Genomic DNA, 20347 nt, shown 5'->3' with positions numbered 1-20347 from the left:
GGGGCACCGGGGAAAGCCTGTTTTAAATTTAATCCGAACTTGACGGTGTGGATTGAACCGGAGGGAATTTAAATCACTAAAAAGGAGGCGCAGGGCAAGGGGAGAGGATGACTCTAACCTGTCTGCCTTTCTGTCTGGTCCTAGCTTGATTGTGGTCGCAGCTGCCCAGGTTTGAGGTGATGGAGTAAGGCTGCCCCTCCCCCTTAGGGGGCTCTCCTGTGTCCAGTGAAATCTTTTGGGGTTGTAGGGGAGTTCTAAGAAAAAGAGTAAATGCAGAGCTGCTAGCTGAGACTGGGGTTACCCCTCCCCAACAGGGAGTCCCAGTAGCCTCTAGTCTCTTGGGTTTTTTCCATTTGCGCTGAGGAAAATTGAAGGGAGTGGTGGGGGTGAAAGGGAGTCTTAGGATATGGCAGGAGATTCAGCAAAAACAACTGAACCTGGGAAGACAAGCCCCTCCTTCTTGGTGCATCCACATCCTTGTGCCCCCATACCTACAGGCCTGGATTTGGGGGGAGTCTGAAGGTCTGCTTCAGAGCCCTGACCTGGCACCCCACCTCCAAATACAGAGAATGGGGATACAAGCCACATGCAGTTGTGGAAGCACAGGGACCTGGGCCTGATGAATTCAGGGGCTCCCAGCCTCTTCCAGCCCCCCTCTCCAAGGCTGCCTCTCTCAGGAAGACCTAGGCAAAATGGGGCATTGGTGGGGAGGGGGCTGTGGATGAGGCCTACTTCCTGATCTACAGCTATGTTCTGTGTCTGAGTGGGGAGGGTGTCTGAGTTCATGCTCTAAAACTAAGGTGACAATCTCCCTTCAGTTTCATGGGGAATTTGACAACAGCAGAAGTGTGGGTGATTTCAGCTGCCCCACTAGTGCTACCTCTGCCTGGTGGGCAGGCAGGATGGGCAGGATGCTCAAGAGTTGAAAAGAAGGCAGTGGCCAAAGAGGGTAGGAGAGAAAGGGGCATCTGTTTGCAGCCACTCTGTCTGAAGGGCTCTTCCAAACAGTAGAGGCCCATAGAAGTGGCTCTTCATGGGCATCTTCCCTCTAGGAAAACCGAGATTGGGACAGATGGACCCTGTGGCCTGGCAAAGACAAAAAAAGGGGAACAGGGCAGGAGTGAAACCTTCTCCTTCATCATGTCTTCTTCTTTACTCCTTGACTAGAGTATGGCTCAGCCCCAGCTGCCTGGGAGGCTACCTAGGCTGAAATGGGGTTCTATTTCCCAGAGGCCTAGTGTACCCACAGGAGCAGGATGCTGGGAAGGGCAGGAGAGAAGGCCTCTTCCTCCTTTGTGTCCGGACAGAAGTGGCCGCTGCGCCCCGAGCCTGTCCCCTGCAAAGGCCCGGCAAGCAAGCAGACTGCACAATGCCATGGCTGCTCCGCCAGCTCTCTCTCTACCCCATCCTGCCTGCCTATCACCGCCCTTCCTCTGTCTCGCTCTCTGCATGCCTTCCTTTCCCTGCTCTCCTGTCTCTTTTCATCTTGCCTCTCCTCTTTGATTCTCCCCTCTCTCCTTTTTATCCTAATCCTCCATTTTCTTCTTTTCTTCCTTCCCTCCTTCCTCTCTATGGGCCTGGCGCCCTGTGTTTCAGTTGTTCTGTCTCAGGCTGTCTTGGGCTCGGTCTCTCTCAGGCTCTGTCCCCTGATGTCCTCTTGGTCACAGTCTGGCCCCTGGCCGCCAAAGGCTACATGTCTGCCAGCAGCCTCCCAAGAGCTGGGTAGGGTCCCTAGCCGACAGAGCTGGGGGAGGTGCTGACGGCGCTAGAGATTTGGAGAAAGCCTCCGCAGGGGGACGGGAACCTCCTGTCTTTTCCTTGAACTAGTGAGGGAGAATTTTTGATTGACAGCTAACCCAACTCCATCAAGGCCAAAGAGATATTCTGTTTCTTGCTGTAATTTGGATTTTCCAAACCAGTCCAGTCTGGGGGAGGGGAAGATAATCATAGTCGAGGTTGAGGAGGCTGAGGCCCGGGGTCTGCTCTCCCTAGCCAGACACTTCTCACATCCCCCGTGCATAGAAATCCCATCCCCGCTAGACCGAAAGGCAAAGAACTGGAGGAGGGGGGACAGGGACTGGGGAGGGGCCTAGAAAGCTGGGGTCAGTGCTTCGGACTTCAGATCTGTCCTTCTCCCCCTAACTCCCCCACACACACACAACATACATACTACACTCTAAGGGACACCTCTCTAGCCCTTCTGTGCCCCAGAGGAGACAGGTCAACCTGGGTGCAGGAGAATACCAACCTGGGCCCCCACCCCTGGCGTTTGGTCCCCTTCTGGGTACAGCAGTGGGAGGGAAGGGCAGGCATCTCGAATCTGGGAAGCCTGGTCCTTCCCTGCTGCTTCAGAGCCTTACTCTCAGCCTCAGCTCCTGCCTGTTTCTTCTAGCACAAACTGGGACTCTTTCCTTCTGACCCTGAAATTGCACCCCTCCTTCAGACTCACTCTGCCATGCCTAGGGTACAGCTGCCTCTAGAGACATCACCTGCTCTTCTCCCCCACCAGCCAACCTTCCTGCCCCCTCTTTTGCACCCACACTAAGAATTTCCTGCTTGCCTAAAGCCCATCTTTACTAAACCACCATGGGACAATCTGATGGAAAGCAGAGGGCTGGGCACCAAACCCCAAATTCAAACAGGAGAGTAGCAACCAACTTATTGGGGGGAGGAATCCTAGTTGTCTGACCTTCCCTACAATCACACTGCTCCTCCAGAATTCCTGTGTCCGACCCCAAAGAAACCGCTTTCTCCCATCCCTCCGTTGCTTTTTTCCGTTCCAAAAACAGCCTACAATTTTATTTAATGAAAGACACATTTATGAACAATCAAATGATCCTCATAAAATTTTTATTGAAGGACGTAAAAACAAGCTACTTGCCCACGACTGAGGTCGCTCTCTCTCCTTGCCCGCTCTCACCCTGGCTCTCTGCAGACAGAACCCGGGGGGTAGTAGCTTCTTTTGAGGGGGGCAGGGTATCGCAGAGATGGAATTGGGGGCAAAGGTGGGTGAGCAGGAAGATGAGATGGGGTCGCCTCACTTAAGTTGTATAGATCTCTCCTCTACTTCTTCAAGCTGGCAAAGAAAGATAGATATAGACAATAAATTTAAAATAAAGGTACTTGCATATCTGTACCAAAGCAAAGAGAGGACTTTTTATGATAAAGGTGTATGAGGTCCAGAGGTCCTACCCCTCCCACCCGCGGACCACCTTCCTTAACCTTCCCCTACCCCAGATTTGGGGGGCTGAGTTGGCCAGTGGCAGAGGGACTCTCCCCTTTCCCTCCTTCCCTCCCTCCACCCCAGCTTCTCCAGTCCCCTCCCACCCTCCCTCCCTTGCTGCTGCTGCTCCTGAAAGAAATACATACATACACACTATTTAAAAACGCATTTTTAAAAGCCACGTTCCGAACTGACAATCGCTGATCTCGGCTCGCGCAGAGACTGCGGGAGCGTCGGGGCCGACAGAGACAGATTACGTCAAGAAATAGTTCCTCCACCTACCTCGGCGGCCTCTGAGTCCCTGGGCTCCAGCACCCAGCTCGGCCCTGGGGGTCCGGGAACCCTGGCTTCGGGGACTGGCATTTTCATCCCATTAAGAAATCCTCCTGGGGGTGGGGGTGGGAGGCCATCTGCTTATGGGTGGACATGGGCAAGGGGGTTCTCTGATGAGATACGAGTTGTCCTGAGGGGGTGACCGATGCCTTGGGTCCAGAGTTCCGGACCCCCAGGAAAACGCAGGTCGCGGGGATCAGCAGAGAAGGGGGTGGGAGAAGGTAAAAAAAAAAAAAAAATAGGCAAGAAAAAAAAAGCCCCTGCGCATTGATCCGCGCCGTATTTTTGGGTAAATACGATCACGTGGGGGCCGGAGAGCCAATGAGCTGCGGGGAAAAGGCTGGAAAAATAATTACCTGCCTTGATTGTTCTGTGAGCAGATAAAAAGTACATATACAGTTCATACAATAATCTTATGTATGTAAAACCCCGTTACGATGTCGGCGACGGGGCCCATCAGTAACTATTACGTGGACTCGCTCATCTCTCACGACAATGAAGACCTCCTAGCGTCCAGGTTTCCGGCCACCGGGGCTCACCCCGCCGCCACCAGACCCAGCGGCTTGGTGCCGGACTGTAGCGATTTTCCGTCCTGTAGCTTCGCGCCCAAGCCGGCCGTGTTCAGCACGTCGTGGGCGCCCGTGCCCTCGCAGTCGTCCGTGGTGTACCACCCGTACGGCCCCCAGCCCCACCTCGGCGCCGACACGCGCTACATGCGGACTTGGCTCGAGCCGCTGTCCGGCGCCGTCTCCTTCCCCAGCTTCCCGGCCGGGGGCCGTCACTACGCCCTCAAGCCAGACGCCTACCCCGGGCGCCGCGCCGACTGCGGCCCGGGCGACGGCCGCAGCTACCCGGACTACATGTACGGCTCGCCCGGGGAGCTGCGCGACCGCGCCCCGCAGACCCTGCCCTCGCCCGAGGCGGACGCCCTCGCCGGCAGCAAGCACAAAGAGGAGAAGGCCGACCTGGACCCCAGTAAGTTGGAAGCAATTTTCCTTTACAACCAGCGCGGGAGGGGAGGAGAGGCCGGGCGGGGGGAGCCGGATTACAACCCCTCGGAGCTGCGCAGGGAGCGCGGGAGAGGGGTGAGGGCGAGGGGGTGAGGACTCAATAAAAGCGAATTACCTTGGGGAGCTTTCAGGGGCAGGAAGGTCTGAGAAGGGGGCCCAAGGAGCCAGGTTGGGAGAGTGCTGAGTGGGGCTCCTCTCCCAGGAGCTGGCTTTGATGAGAGACCTCCGCCCCCACACCCCCAGCCCAGGCATTCTGGCTCAGTCGCTACTTTCGAAGAAATGCAGACAGGGCCAGGGGATGGGGTGGGGGCTAGGTTCATTTTATGGTTTGAGGTGGGATGGGGCAGAGATGAAGAGGACACTGGTGGCAGGGAGGAAATACCCCAGGGAGAAAATTCACCCCTACCTCCCAGCCAGAATGGGTGGGGGGTCCTCACCCCACTAGGGATTAATAAAACAGAAAGTCTATGGACTTCTTTCCCAGGAGCACTGAGTGAAGGGTCTGGGGGATTTTACAGCCTGGGAACTTGGAGAGACAGGACTTACAGAGTTGGGGGAGAGAAGTGGGGTCCCAGCCTCAAACTTGAAAGCCCTCTTCTGAGTGTCTTCAGGAGAGAAGGTAGAGAACGGGGGTGTCAGAGAGGAGGAGTAGGGAGAGACACCGCTCCAGATTAGAAAAATTATATATATATATACATATATATATGCACACACACATATACATACACACACACACAAACACACACGCATACACACACTCTCTCCAGTCAGGGAGACAGGAGCCTTCTGAGTGTTGCAAAGAAGGGCAGGGGTAGGTGGGGAGGGGCAGGTGGGAGCTGCAGGACCAGAGAAAGGAGAAAGAAGAGAAACAGCAGGGGAGGGGTGCAGCCCCCTGGGTGTGAGGAAGTGTCTGGGGAGTCCCAGGAGGGGGCTCCAGGAAATCCTTTCCTCCAGCCCCATAAGGGGCCAGGGCCTAATTATACCCCTCTGAGCCTTCCCTCCTTGCCCTCAGCTACTCCCATAAACCTGAAATTGGAGGCTTGGCTCCTGCAGAGCCTGTCCTGGGGCTGGCAGGAGGGGGGCACTGGAAGCCAAACAGGAAAGCTAACATATAGGGGAGCCTGTTTCCAAGGCCAGCAGCTCTCTTTGGAAGAGATGGAAGGCTTTTCCTAGCCCAGCATCACCCTGAGAATTCGCCTCAGCAGGGTTGAACTCAGACAGCGGAGATGAGCAACGAGCGCTGGAGAGGGTAGTGAGGGGCTTAGGGACTCTCAGGGTCAGGAAGCAGAACTGCTGAAATTTCAGGACTTGGTCGTGGGCTGGGTGGGTGGGAGGGGGCAAAGGAGGAGGGAAGTGGGGAGGAGAGAGACCTCGCTATAAAAATAAAAAACAAGAGAGAGAAGCGTTTATGGGCCTATGAAACGGTTGGGAATTTGGACATTTTATGAGGATATTCTCGAGTTACTACTCTTGAAGCTGAGGACCAGACTGTAGGGGCTTTGATAGCTTTAATTTCCTATAGTTTTAGGTGCTGGAAACTGAAGAGGGGATGAATGGGGAGGGGGCAGAATGCAAAAAGAGTGAGGGGAAATTCCTAAGGCAAAATGTGTCCAAATTCAGGTTCAATTATTAGGTTTTGGTAGCCTGGCTAAGACTGGGGGTGGAGTGGTAGGGATCCTGGGCTGGAAAGGGTCTCCACTGACCCCTGCCTATGTTTGGCCCTCCAGGCAACCCCGTGGCCAACTGGATCCACGCCCGCTCCACAAGGAAGAAGCGCTGCCCCTACACCAAGTATCAGACGCTGGAACTGGAGAAGGAGTTTCTCTTCAATATGTATTTAACCAGGGACCGTCGGTACGAGGTGGCCCGGGTTCTCAACCTCACCGAGCGGCAGGTCAAAATCTGGTTTCAGAACCGGAGGATGAAGATGAAAAAGATGAATAAAGAGAAAACCGACAAGGAGCAATCCTAAACCCTGCCCCGGCCTACTGCCTCGGCACAGCCAAGGGAAAAACAAAAAACCCCACAAAAACCCCAGCCCAGGCGGGAGAGAGCACGAAAAAGAAAAGGAAAGAGCAAGATAGAGAAAAGCCAATCAGCTTAAAAAGAAAAAAAAAAAGGAAAGGGAAAAGGAAAACTCTTGCGATTTGGGAGGGTTCAGTGTTGAGAAATTGGTGTTTTAGAGTTAGTTCTACCCATCGAGGATCAGGAGGCGGGGAGAGAAACCGCATTCTCTTCTCCCAGCGCAACTGAAATAAATGACACACACAAATGTGATTTTTTTTCTCCTTTCTTCAGAGAAGCAGTACTTGAATCGCTATATTTCTATTTTTTTTCCTGTATCATATTTGGCTCGGGCCATCTCTCCCCAGGCCTGGGGTGCTCTGTGTGCAGATTTTGTATAAAAAAAAAGATACACATACATACACAATAATGATTCCCAGCCCAGGAGCTGAGGGGTGAGGGCCGGGATAGTGCTGCAGGCTGGGTCCAGCGGCACAGGCCGGCGCCTTGGGCATGTATATAGCAGTGTTTCCTATCATCCCCAGCGTCCGTCCTGTATTGTGCTTCTGTTTGTTATGGTAGAACAGCTCTGTGTTAATATATCGAAGTCACTTAAAAAACCAGAAACCCAACCGCATCCAGTTCTCATTATTTCTCCTCCCTGTGGCTCTCAGGCTGCTGTCGCGGAGGAGGCAAGTGCTCAGATCCTTTGGGGGAGGCTGGACCCAGGAAGGGGCTCTCTCAACCTCGGAAGGGCAAGTGCCTGCTGCTTCTCTCCAGGCAGGGTGGGATGGGGGTCAGGGTTCCAGGGGTGGGGTGGAGGCTGCTTAGGCCTGGGTACAGTTTGTGCCTGCTCCCATAGCTGCCTAGGAGTTTCCTGGTAGCTCAGTGGAGTCCAGGGGGGTGGGGGCACGGCATGAGTGGTTTTCCCTGGCTGTAATTAATTGTAATAATTTATGGGTACAAGAGATTGGAGGAAAGAGATAGGTGATGATGAAAGTTGGGTGCTGGGTGAGGGCCCAGGCTGGATTCTTGCCTGGCTCCATCGGTGCTTCGAGGGATGGTTGAGGGTGTTGAGTAGGGAGAGTATGCAGTGAGGAGGAGGCCTCAGGGAGAAGAACAGGCACTGAAGACTTCATTGAGAGTAAAAGGAGGAAGATGGAGAGAGAGGGAGAGAGAGAAAGGAAAGAAGGAAGGAGAAAGATGGCAAAGCCAATACAATCAGAATTCAATTCAGTTTCTACTTCTCAATGCATTCTCAGCTTCTCTATCTCTCTCCATCTCCTAGTTCTCTCTTTTCAGTCTCTCTGTGTCTCTCTAATGTTTGCTTTGAATGTTGGTTTGGGGTGCGAGGGGGGGGTTATGCTGTGCAGCTGCAGCATTTCTAGGGGATGGCGTAGCCAGGGCCCAAGGATGCTAGTCAGGGATTAGCCAGGCATGGACTGTTCTCTGGTGATTGTGGGACACCAGGCATAAGGATGTAGAGATGTGTGTGTAACAACCTGGTGGGGCTGGTCAGCTGCACTGTACCCCAGAGTGCCTTCCCCAGAACTGGCAGTTTTCATCTGCTAATCAGAAGCAGACATAAGCTGCCGGGTATGCCTCTGCCTGGGCGCCCCCTTTCTCGGAAATCCCCCAATCTGGAAACTATTAAACTCAGACTGCCTGAAATATAGCCCTTTAATATCTCAGGCTGCCCATTCTGGAGGGGTGCAGGGTGTTGCTCTGAATACCTGGGGTATACCATAAAAGAAAATAATTGGGGACCCCAGGCCATGTGTAGCTCTCTGGGCCATTGCATCACTTTACGGATTGGTGAGGCACTTGTAGGAAGCAGCCCCTCCCCATCATTTGAATGTCCTACCCCCTTCTTCCATTAAACACTCCAACCTTGGGGCTGGAGGAAGGTGGGAAGGGGTGAACATTTTGTTTTGATAATATTTCGAGGGGGTAATCAAAAGTCGCAAACAACGGTGTGGTTTTCCCAGTAGCTGAAGCACCCTCTCCTCTTTCCCGCTTAAGAGACATCCTCCCCAATTCCAGAAGCAATTGTTTCCTTGGTCCTTTTGAAAGGTGCTTTGCCTGTAGATTTCTCCTTTCCTCACTCCTCTCCTTGGCCATTTTGCTGTTCTGCCCCACCCTGGCCTCAGTTCTGCACCCACTGGAGAACAAGGCACCCATCTGCCTCGGTCCTGACCGCGGGGACTCAGGCTTCTCTCAGCCCAGAGCTTGGCGGTCTTTCCGGGCTTCCACCCCGCCCCTGCTCCAAGGCCCTGTCGCCTCCCCTCCTCCGTCAGCGGGGCCTGCTTCCTGCAGCCTGCCCGAGCAGCCTCAATGCGGGCAGGAAGAAGGGCCGCAGGGCTGGAGGGCCCTGAGGAGAGCATGGGATCCAGCGCAGGCCCACCCCGCCAGTCCCACTGTTCAGTACTAGCTCAGCCGCCTGCAGGTCAGGATTGGATTCAATTTTTATTGATTATAATTTGTAAGTTAAAACCACCACAATACAACACACATCTGGGGAAAGAAACGAAAGCTTAGGGGAAAGAGGGGCTAGCAAAGGCCCTCCTGCCCTAATCTTCCCCTCCCACCTCTCCTCTGCTCCTTTGTCAGAATCACAAAACCTTAAAGGTTGTTCCACTTGGAAAGGCAGAGGATAGGTACATTTCCGCAGCACCGAAATGCCACTTTTATGGCGCTGTTTGTCTCCCTGCGCTGGATTCTGAATGGGGCCGAACAAAACAGCAGCGCGGAGCTGGCTAGACGTCTGGGCTTAATTGTTTTATGGTTTAAATAAGGTGGACACTCTTCCCTTTGAAATCAGATTATAGGAATGTTTTGTCTATGGCCCACGGAGAACAGGACCTTGCTGGCTGGGAGGGAGAGGTGGAGAGAGTGCGCGTGAGAGAGGGATGGGCTACAAACCCGGGGGCAAACAGCCGGGAAAAGTCAGAGTCCCACCCCAAAGTCCGGCAGGCAGCGGCGGAATAGGCGGTGCGGAACCAGCAGCAGGGTAAGAGGAGCGAGGAGTTTAGGGTGCGCGCCTTGGGTTAGCAGGCGGTTGCGGGAGCTTCAGAGCGTGCATCTGCGTGCGCGGAGGTGTTCCTAGCCCTGATATGAGCCTAAAGGGGGGAGGAGGAAAGAACGCAGCAGTTCTTTTGCACAATGTCTCTTAATGCGGGAAGAGAAGGTGACAAAAAGAGAGAATAGTGTGAAACCTATGACAAGGTTTATCTCGAGAACTTATCAAACAAACGAACTGAGGTCCCGAGAACTCCCTTCCAGGAACCGTCCCCCAACTGGCACCCATTTGGAAACTCCTTCCTCCCACTTTCCACCTTTGCGCCAAGCCTGAGACCTGCTTGCTCTATCCGTTGGGGTTTTTTCCCGGCTGGACTGCATCGGAGCAAATGGACGCGAGGTGGCGCTGTTGCTCAATATTAGAGGAGACGGCGGTGCTCCTGGCGGGTCTGGCCGCATTGACATTTGAGGCCCGGCTCCTAGGAGCAGCAGCGAGAAGGCCCCGCGCCTGGGTCCAGCCCGGTCCTACTAACTCCGGGCAAATCAATCCTCTCACCTGCGAGGTGTAAATAAATCGCGAGCGGCGGCGGGAGATGGGCCAAAGCTCTGGCAGCAGGTTGGGGAGGGAGGCTCAGGAGGGCGGGCTTCGAAAATAATCGCTTCGCAAGGAGATAAGAACGAAGCAGGCAGCACGTAATTAACACAAAAAGGCAGAATGACCCAGACAAACGAACATAAATCCGTGGTACCTAGAAGGGCGGTGCAGGCCTCGAGGCGAGGGACAGAGACTCCCCAGCGAGGATGGCCGCTTTTGGTTCTTTATTTCCAGGCTCCCGAAGCGAAATCAACCAGTTACGTGTAAAAGAAAAGAAAAGAAAAAAAAAACAAAACAAAACACAACAACAATCAAATGAAAGATAGAAGGGAAAGGCGAGGGACCTCCAAAAGGGGAAACCAAGTCCACCCAGGGGTTTCAGGACTGGTGGGCGCTCAGAGCAGGCGGTGGTGGCAGCACACCCGGGACAGTCGCATTCCAAGACACAAAGACCCGGAAGAATAGCTGTGTGACAGGGATTTTGCTGGACCATAAACTGTAGAGATATCCCCCCACCCTCTAAATGATAAGGCGCAGGCCCCAGAGCGGATCCAGCCTGCCGAGCCTCCTCTTTCTAGGCAGGGAAGGGAAAGTATTTATGACAGTCCCCAGTGACCCAGACGCTGGGAGCCCAGAGTCCATCTCCTTCAGCTCAGTACCGCAGAGCAGGCTCAGAGAAGGCAGGACTGGAACTAAGGCTGGAACATGCTCTGGTAGTGGAGGAGACCCCTGTGGTGCCCTCCACTATCCGGGACCCCCAGGAGACCCAGAGCCCTGGCTCAGCCTTCCTTTGACCCTCCCCTCCTGCTGCTCTAGGGTCCATGTTCTGGGTTTGATAGAGTCTGGGCAGTCCCTAATTCACATGGTGGTGGGTTTCACTAAATTCGGGGGATAGTGGAAACCTCTTGCTGGAGCATCGGTGAATCTTCTTTGGAAATTTGGCCGAGGGTGGACATTTCCCCAGCAATTATTTAGATAATAGAGGAATGGGGTGGGGAGGCTCATACTCTCAACACCATGCTCCCCTGAACTGCCATTCCTTCCTCCATCCCCAGAGCTGGGCTCCGGATGGGAAAGAAAAAAATCTGGTTTTCTAACTGCCTCCTTCCTCATCTAACCCCGAAACCCCAGGATGTGTAAGGAAAACAGGTAGCAAATTTGTTCATGATGCAAAGAACTAAAGCTACTTGTGTATTTGTCGGGTATTATTTTCCTGTGTGCCTGGTTATGCATGTGTGTGCACAGTATCTGTGAAGTGACAGGGGTGCTTCAAGGCATGATAGTTTAGTGAGCATGCATTTTATGTTTTTCAGGGTGGAAGGTAGCACAAACAGTATGTGTTTATCCCTAGTATGCCTTAGTGTCGTCCTGTGTATAACAACCTCACACACTGTATAGGGGGAGGACCAGAAAAATCATTCTTCCTCTTTTTCATTTGTATGCACATAGCATGCATATCTATAGCTCTCTCACTTTCTCCCTTTTCTCTCTGTGTTCAGCCCACATAACTGTATACGCATATGGCCAGAGAAGGGTGCTGATGAACTAAGGTTCTTTTATTTGTTAGAATTAACTTGAATTTATCTTGGGGATGGGAGAAACCCCCCAGAGAAAGTGTGGGTAAATATTTAAAGAGTGTCTGTTGATAGTTCTCATCCTCATTCTGGCCTGGGCAGCCTGCCTGGGGGAAGGGGATGGGTGTGGTGAAGCCAGGGGGCTGTCTGGGGCAAGCTGGCATTTCTTATGGGGTTAGGATATGTGGGGCCTACTCTAGTCTCCTCCAACCTTGATACAAGTAGTCTCCTAAGAAGAAACATCTTGAGTCAACCCAACCAGAAGCCAGAGATTTACCAGCTGTCCTCTCCTCTGTCCCCATAAGCAGCTTTGCTCTCAGAGCCCCCAGCCAAGTTCCTGGCCATTGCCCAGCTTTCATGCTTCAGGCAGGAGCTGGTGTCTGAAGGGGCAATGCAGCCCAGACTGGGTATATGCAGTGTCCCCACCTCTGACCTTCTTGTCTACCCACAGCAGGCAGGCAAGAGAGCCTTAAGGACCTAGAAAAGACAGGGAAGCTTCCCACTCTGGGGAGAGACAAGGGGCATGGAGAGTTCTGATGCCTGAAGTATTTGAGGGTATGATGTGCTTGTTCCTCTTCAAAGTCTACAGACTTAAGGATCCCCTGGGATCCTATCTTTTGGGTTAGGAAACCTGTTCTCCCTTGCTGGTATTCAAAGCCCTGGGGGCCTTATACCTGTTGAGGTAACCTGAGTTGACCTGCTGGCTCAGGTATCTCTCTCCAAGAGGAAGGAAAAGAGAAAGGGGGAGAGGCACCTTTAGATCTGAATGCGCACCTTGGAAAAACTGGCCCCAGCCATTAGCTGGGGCTGGCTAACCCCCCCCTACACACACACACACACACACACACACACACACGCACACGCGCGCGCGCGCTCGCGCGCGCACACACACACACACACACACACACCATACCACACCACACACCCCTATCCCTCCCCTCCTTCCCCTCCCTCTAGGTCCCCCCAGCCCAGAACCCCTCAACCCCCCACCATCTCCTCTCTCTCTCTCTCTCTCTCTCTCTCTCTCTCTCCCTCTCTTCTCTCTCTCTCTCTCTCTCTCTCTCTCTCTCTCTCTCTCTCTCTCTCTCTCTCGCCTGTCTTCATGTCGTGGATTGATGAACGCGAATCGCGTGTAAGCGCCGCCACCGCCGGGAGTCTGAGGAATTCGCCTGGGCTGTTAAAGGAAAGAGCTAAGTGAGGGAGCGCGAGCTCTACCTACCGACAGTGAAGAGAGCCGCCGCCGCCGCGCCCGCTGCTGCCGCCGCCGCCCGCCCAGCCTGGGAGCTGCGTGAGCCGGCCGGCCGGCACCCGGCGCCCCCCACCTGCCCAGCCCGGCCCAGCCCCGGGGAGCCAGCCGGCCGGGGGTTTGCTCCCGGGGGGAGGGGAGTTTCAGGGGTACCGGGCGGGGGAGTCGCGAGCCATAGGGGAGGGGGCGGCGGGTTTTCATGTGCCCAGCATGAGCTCCTACTTCGTCAACCCCCTGTTCTCCAAATACAAAGGCGGCGAGTCCCTGGAACCGGCCTATTACGACTGCCGGTTCCCCCAGAGCGTGGGCAGGAGCCATGCGCTGGTGTACGGGCCCGGCGGCTCGGCGCCGGGCTTCCAGCACGCTTCGCACCACGTCCAAGACTTCTTCCACCACGGCACCTCGGGCATCTCCAACTCGGGCTACCAGCAGAATCCGTGCTCGCTGAGCTGCCACGGAGACGCCTCCAAATTCTATGGCTACGAGGCGCTCCCCAGACAGTCCCTTTATGGGGCTCAGCAAGAGGCGAGCGTGGTGCAATATCCCGACTGTAAATCCTCCGCCAACACTAACAGTAGCGAAGGACAAGGCCACTTAAATCAAAACTCGTCTCCCAGCCTCATGTTTCCATGGATGAGACCCCACGGTGAGAAGCCTTTTCTCTTTCCCCCTTGGTCTCCCGCGCTCCGGGGTCTCCTCCCCCCCTTGCCTCCTTTTTGTCTGCCTGGCTTTCCCTCCTGGCTTTGGGGTCTCCCGGGCCCCACCTACGTGCCTGAGTGGGTTTCTTGAGGTTGGGAGGTTCAGCTGGGGGTGAGGCACAGTGCTTGCCTGGGATATTTTGGGGACTGGGGTTAAGGTAGGGGGAAAGGTGGTCTGGGTGCAAAGGGTTAAAAATCGTTTTCTTCACCTCTGTCTGTCTGTCTCCCTCTTACCATCTCTAAAATCAAAGTTGGTGAGGTGGCTAGAAAGGGGCCTGAGGACCCTGAGTTTATCAGCCTTTGGAGCAAATCAGTGTCTCCATAAGGCACAGAGCCTTAGTCCAGGACAGTGGTCAGGCTGTCTTGGGGTGAAGGGAGACCCCTGTTTCCCTCCCCTAGCTGGGTCAGAGGGTGGTGAGACCCCAAGAACAGGTGCTCTGGCTCTCTGGGGGCACCCACTACCTTCTCTCAGATAACTAGCCTTAGGGCCACTACCCCAACTTTGCTGTACGTCCCTCAATTGAAGAGAAGAGAGGAAGCCAGAGAGAAGAAAAAAAGAGTGCTCTAAAAGAGAGAGACTATGCAGATTACAGGGCTCTGAGGTCCTGGGGAATCCTAGCCAACCTACCCCCATCACAGGTTAGTTGGATCTCTTCAAGACCCTAAGAGTGGCTCAGGTCATGAGCCCCTCAAAGGGTGGCCCCTCATGGCCCAATTTCGAAGTAAAAGGGGAAGGGAGAAAGCGACAAGTTCCAGCAGGGATGGCCCGTGATTTATTTGCTGGTCTCCAGTTAGCAATCAGGCCAAGCAGTGATACATTCCAGGAGATCAATTATTTTTCTTCCTGGTAAAGCATTAGGCAGAGAGATTCAATGAGGGGACAGTGAGCAAAGACCCTCTTCTTTACCCCCAGAGCGTTTTCCTTTTTCAAAAAAAAAAAAAAAAAACAAAAAACAACAACAGACTGTCCCCAGCTCTGCTCACCAAATGCCACTCTGCACTTGTAAACAAAGCTGTAAGGGCCCTTTTCCTGGGACTGCAGGCCTGGGAGTACTCTGCAGTGCTCCCCTGGCCCCTGCATTCCCCAGCTTTCAGACAGACCCCTTTCCTGCCCCCACCCCACCCTACCTCCCAAGGTGAAGCAAACCAAAACAAGCCCCCAAACTTTCCTGCCCTTGCCTGCTCTGGCCTGTTCTTTGGGAGGGAGGGTAACTGGGAGATCAGAGGGAGGACTTTAGGGGAGAAAGAATGACAGGAGAAAGCTGAGCCCCCACCCAAACATAACAAGACTGGGGTTCTGTTCTGTCCAGCTCCCGGGCGGCGCAGCGGAAGGCAAACTTACAGCCGGTATCAGACCTTGGAACTAGAAAAGGAGTTTCTCTTTAATCCTTATTTGACACGAAAGCGCCGGATTGAAGTCTCTCATGCCCTGGGACTGACTGAGAGACAAGTGAAGATCTGGTTCCAAAACCGAAGGATGAAGTGGAAAAAGGAGAACAACAAGGATAAACTGCCCGGAGCCCGAGATGAGGAGAAGGTGGAAGAAGAAGGAAATGAGGAAGAGGAGAAAGAAGAGGAGGAAAAGGAAGAAAACAAGGACTAAGCAAAAAAGAGACCCCCCCACCCCTTTAGCAACTCCCTTGAAGTTTTGTTTTATGGTAGCAGATAAATTGAGAAGTTTACGACTGTCATTTGCTTTTATAGAGAATAGAATGACACTCACAACTCTAACTACCTGTCAGATACTTGCAGTTCTGGTTTTATTACCTTTGGACTTCCCCATCTTTATTTGTTGGGGGGCTGGAGGGGGGAGACTGAGACACAGCAAAAAGTTCGGAGTCTCTGTCTCAGTCCTTGCCCCAACACACACACTTGTCCCTACCCCCACCCTTCGGAGACCAGCCTGGATTTTAAGGTCTGAGACCTAGCCTCTTTGCCCCCTCTCTTGGCCCCTTCTTGCCACATTCCCACCTCCCTGCTTCTTTGGTATTTATTTTAGAAGGGAGCCCCCTCAGAATGAAGAAGACTCATGGCTTTGTTTTTATGTTAGAATTAGTGTATTGGATTTACTTCTTTTCAAAAGAAAGGAAAGAAAAACTGAAGGAAGGAAGGCAAGGAAAGGAAAGTGTTTAAAATTTTAGAAATGATAGCAAGGAATATCCCATCTCCCTTCCTGGGGCTCCCCCCCTCCCTTTAGAAAGATCCTTTGACTTTCTCTAGGAACCTAATGGAAACCTAAAGGAGATGTGGGTCTCTGCCATCCCCACCCCCCTTTCCAGAGGGTAGATAGGAGCCTGCAGTGGCAGCTAAAATTCTACCTAGCCATCCATGGTCATTCAGGCCCATGCCTCCCTCCCCTCACTGTCTGATTTCTGTTGTTGGGCCTAGCTTCCCCTGAGCTGCATTAGTGTTAGCGCTCAGAAATCACCATAATCATGAAAATAGTAATACTGATAATAGTAATACTGATAAATCTTTAACATACTACCTAAAGGGAACCTGCAATAATCTTGAAAAATAAAACAAGAGAAATTTTTAGAAATCCTAGTATGGGAGAAAAAAAAGAGAAAAAATTAAAATAAAATAAAAAAAACCCTCCAACGTATTTTATCACTACCTATAGAAAGAAATCCTGCTTTGAGAGTATTCGTAATGCGGTTTTGTTGTCGTTTGTTGCTGCTTATTTCACTAAGAAAACCCAACAACTGAGACTGCCTAGCTCGCCGGTCCTGTGCGCTTTTATTGTGCTTCTAACCCCAGTAGAGTAGAACTAAATTGCACTGAATGTATAGTTAACTCTGTCTTGAATTCTCTGTTTATGCAATGTGCTCGAAAGAAAAAAACGTTAAAATATATCTATAATAATAATTTTTGGTCATTTGTCTTTATGTCCAGCTATGAATGTAGATTTTGTGTCCCGGCAGCCCTGTTCCTGGTCCAAGTACTTTGTATTGTATACGTGAGTCATAATAAAAAAGGGGGGGGAGAAAAATATTTGAATCTGGAATGACTTGTTTTTTATTTCCAAACCCCTTCCCCATTCTTTTCCCCCATTCCCCTCCTTAACTTTCTTTCCCAACACTCTAAAAAAAGGTCTCCTCTATTGACCTGGGTGGGGGGACTCCTGGAGTTGAGAGAGCAGGCTGGGCTGGGAGGGCAGGTGAAAAGGGGGAGGTGAAGAGGAAGAAGAAGAGCAGGGCGATATGCTCTTAGGAGAACATTGGCTCCAAACAGAGTGGGTTTCTGGATGCCAGGATCCCGATGGGGAGTAAACCCCCTCCATTTATTCACCTTCCTCCTCCTCAGCCCTGGGCTGGGCCCAGACAAAGAATCTGCCCCCATGCCCTTCCCTGAAGCTAGGCCCCCTGGGGCTGGGGCTGAGGATGAGGCTTTGGGGTTCTTTTGGATCTCCACGTGCCCCTCATGGACAATCCTGGGCAGCCAGCACTCAGCACTAGAACACTAAACAGGATGGAGAAAATATGAAGCTCAAGGCGGCCTGGAGGACTTAGCTGGAAGATGCCTAAGGGTAGGGGATAAGGAAGCTTAAGACTGGGAGAAAGGAGAGGAGAGGGGGCGGTGAGTGAGCTGCTACACTAGGCAGTGTGGGTTCACAATCTGACATTTAAATGCAGCCTGTACAGAGCCATCACTGTCACCTAACCCACTTGCATCTACTCCAGCCTCTGTTCTAGTTGTTTCAAGCTGAGTCCCAGCTTCACCTTGGCATTTGGGCAGTCTGCCCTGTCCTCATAGTGCAGGCCATTGGCCTGGGGAGAAGGGACAGGCCCTCAGAGTGGACATTCCCTCCATCCCAGCCACAGTAGGGTAAGGAGAGTCTTCATTGGATTCCTTATTCCCCAAAATAAAGGGTCGAAGGCTAAGGGACTTAGGGAGCAAAGGGGTCTCTCACTCCTCTCTGGAGGGTCCTAGAAAGAGAAATTTGTTTATGCCAGTAAGATTCTGGTCGAATAATACCAAATTCCAAAGATACAAGTCATCTGGCTCAGTCAGGAGAGGGGGAAAGGGGAGGGGATGAGATCTTCTGGTCTTAAAAACCAGATCCCCAAAGACTGAAATATTTTTGAGGCCAGATTCTCTCTCTCTCTCTCTCTCTCTCTCTCTCTCTCTCTCTCTCTCTGTGATTTTTCTCAGACTTAGGCCCAGGCCAATTCTTGTTTTGTGTAATTTCACCCGAGTCTGAGAAGCTGGGTCCTGGCTCCCACGAAAAGTGGTCCTGAAAACAGGGTTGGGTTGCGCACTGTGGATAGGGAACTACTGCAGCCCGAGAGAGGATGCCGTTTGGAAGCACAGGCTGGAGGCAGCCGGGAACAGCTTTGAGTGGTTCTGGGGGAGTCTTTCAGAACCTGGGGTCCCTATGCAGGGCCGTGGAACCAGCCAGGTAACCCCGTTTGCTGCGGGAGATACCGGCTACCCGCCGGGAAGGTCCTAAAAGACAGCATTTAGCTCCCACCTCAGGCCTTCCCACTCGCAGCGCATCCCCTCCACACTCCGAGGGCTGGCGGAGGGCCGTTTCATTTTTAAATGTGGAATTATAAATGCTATTAATAAAAATCGCGGACTCAGTAGCCAAATGGGTTGAACCCTACACTAAGTTGTTCCAAAGGACCTCGCCGAATTTTCCTCACACCAAACGTCCCACTCGTCCCTGGCCCTGCTCAGCAATGCCCGTGGCCCCAAGCCCGGCGTCGGAGGGCGGGGTGCATCTGGCGCCGGGTATCGCTTGAGATGTGGCCCAGACCAAGAGAGCTCCAGCCGCCCCCTCTTGCAGCACCCATTCCCCCACCCCTTCTGCCCACCGCCTCCGTTTTCTCGTTTGTAGTGAAAAGGAGGTAAAACCCGTTTTATGGGGGAACTTAATTGCGAGCGGGATGCGCTCTTTTTAGAACCGCGTCTTCCAAACGCTCCCGCCGTCCCATTAAGGGAATGGGGACCATTCGGTTTCAGCAGACAGAACTCTCTCCCATTCTTTACTTTTTTATTAGCCAATCAAAGTGGCTTCCGAAAGCTATTTGTGATTTGTGAAAAATAGTATCTTTCAAAATGCTGAGTTGAAGCATCTCCCTCATTTCGCCTTGAATTTATTATTCTAATCTCAACCGTAAAGACGGGATAATGCAGCTATTAAATTGGGGGGCAAATTCGTTTCTTTGGATTAAAAAAAATCGTGGCATTTTCTCTCTCTCCCATTTCATTGCTGAAGCCAGAGGAGGTGCAGGCCTACAGGGAATGGGGATGGGGGGCGGTGAAGGAGATAGTGAGTGTCTTAAAAGGCTCCTTGGCAGACCCCCTAGGATGGGAGAGTGGATTGGCTTCTCCAGGATCACCTTCTCCATGTGAATGCCCCCAGCGACTAGGAGCTGACTGGAGAAAGTTACCCTGCCCCAATTAGAGCAAACTCGGGACAGGTTGTGCCACAGACAAGAAGTAAAATTTCCGGCGAGCTGCCCGCAGTGCTGTCCCATTCCCCCCGCGGCCCATTGTGAAAAGCTGGGCCAGCGCTTCCTTGTCGTAATTTTTAACTACCTGTTATAAAATTTATGGGTGGGTTTGTAAAAGAAACGAGGTCCCTGCATCCGGCTGAGGGAACTGCTTCACTTATGTGGAGGAAGTTTGGGGAGGGGATGAGGGACCCCTGTTGGTTGGGATAGGGCACCCAGACCTGGACATCCCCATGCCAGCTCCATGTGGGATCAAGGAGAGAGCTTTGGGCCTTCAAATCTCCAGCTGGTGGGAAGAGTGACTGGGCGTTGACTGGTTGGCAAATTATCTCTATGGGGACTTTATTCTGGACTCCCTCATTGCCAAAATGTGGAGTCTGGAGAAGGGTAGGGGGTGCCTCGGGTGTTCAGAATTTAGTATGGAAAGTGGAATTTAGGGAGGAATAAGGTTCTGTTTTCCATGCCTTCAAAGTGTGTCTCAGCTGCCTGGATACCAGAATTTTTCTGTAAAAGGCAGGCAGGTGTGGGCCACCCGACAAGACAGAAAAGGCTTCAAACTGCCGTGCACCTAAAAGAAAAAGAAGTGGGAACCAAGATCTTGGGCCTTAATTTTATTTTTTTATTCTAAAAGATTGGGAGTAAACTGCCATCTAAACCTTGGAATTGAGGAGACTGGAAAATAAGGGCAGTCTTGAGGGGAATGTAATTTTCTCTGAAAAAGGAACCTGGGGATGAGGGGTGCTTTGGGGGTTCTGGAGGCTGCCTCCAACTCTCACTCCTTCTACTGTCTCTTCAGGACTGCCCATGGCCAGTCTAAGCCCTCTCCACTCTGCAGACCACGGTCAGGTCCGACTTGCTTATGAGGCTTCCAGCGGCCTGCCCCTCCCATTCCGATCTGGGGTGCAGTGGGGGAGCTGCCCAGACACCCCACTGGGGAGAATGTTTTTCACTTACCAGAAAAAAAATGGCAGGGTTAAGGAGTGCATTCCTTCTCAGTCCCTTCACCCTGCCAGCCCTCATTGCCCCAATGCCATAAACCTTTGCAAAGCTTTGGTTCCCCCAGATCCAACCTTAATAATCCATTTATTAAGGAAAATATTTAAAATTTGGCATGGCAAAGGGAAGCAGCCGACTCAGCGCCAGAATCCTTCCTGCCCTTCTTCCCTCCTCTCGCATCCTCCTTG

At 52.6% G+C, this 20347-nt stretch overlaps 2 protein-coding genes across 2 annotated transcripts; both read left to right on the top strand.

Annotated features, from left to right (window-relative positions):
• Positions 1-3923: 3923 nt before the first annotated feature.
• Positions 3924-7197, top strand: HOXC9 (homeobox C9). The gene is made up of 2 exons (XM_036252480.1): positions 3924-4531; positions 6294-7197. Exons 1-2 carry the CDS (start codon positions 3994-3996, stop codon positions 6536-6538), a joined length of 783 nt encoding a protein of 260 aa, XP_036108373.1. The 5' UTR covers positions 3924-3993; the 3' UTR covers positions 6539-7197.
• Positions 7198-12949: 5752 nt separating this feature from the next.
• Positions 12950-16264, top strand: HOXC8 (homeobox C8). The gene is made up of 2 exons (XM_036252457.1): positions 12950-13649; positions 15012-16264. Exons 1-2 carry the CDS (start codon positions 13214-13216, stop codon positions 15302-15304), a joined length of 729 nt encoding a protein of 242 aa, XP_036108350.1. The 5' UTR covers positions 12950-13213; the 3' UTR covers positions 15305-16264.
• The last annotated feature ends 4083 nt before the right edge of the window (positions 16265-20347 follow it).

This window comes from Molossus molossus, unplaced genomic scaffold (assembly GCF_014108415.1).
Source record: "Molossus molossus isolate mMolMol1 unplaced genomic scaffold, mMolMol1.p scaffold_m16_p_10, whole genome shotgun sequence".
In the NCBI taxonomy this organism is placed as follows: Eukaryota; Metazoa; Chordata; class Mammalia; order Chiroptera; family Molossidae; genus Molossus; species Molossus molossus.
This window is presented reverse-complemented; position numbering and strand designations above follow the sequence as displayed.

Bases quoted from the DNA above. Each gene is read 5' to 3' on its own strand.
- HOXC9 (XM_036252480.1), top strand. From the start codon at position 3,994: ATGTCGGCGACGGGGCCCATCAGTAACTATTACGTGGACTCGCTCATC. The intron at 4,532-6,293 runs GTAAGTTGGAAG...TTGGCCCTCCAG, and splicing joins GAAGGCCGACCTGGACCCCA to GCAACCCCGTGGCCAACTGG.
- HOXC8 (XM_036252457.1), top strand. From the start codon at position 13,214: ATGAGCTCCTACTTCGTCAACCCCCTGTTCTCCAAATACAAAGGCGGC. The intron at 13,650-15,011 runs GTGAGAAGCCTT...TGTTCTGTCCAG, and splicing joins TCCATGGATGAGACCCCACG to CTCCCGGGCGGCGCAGCGGA.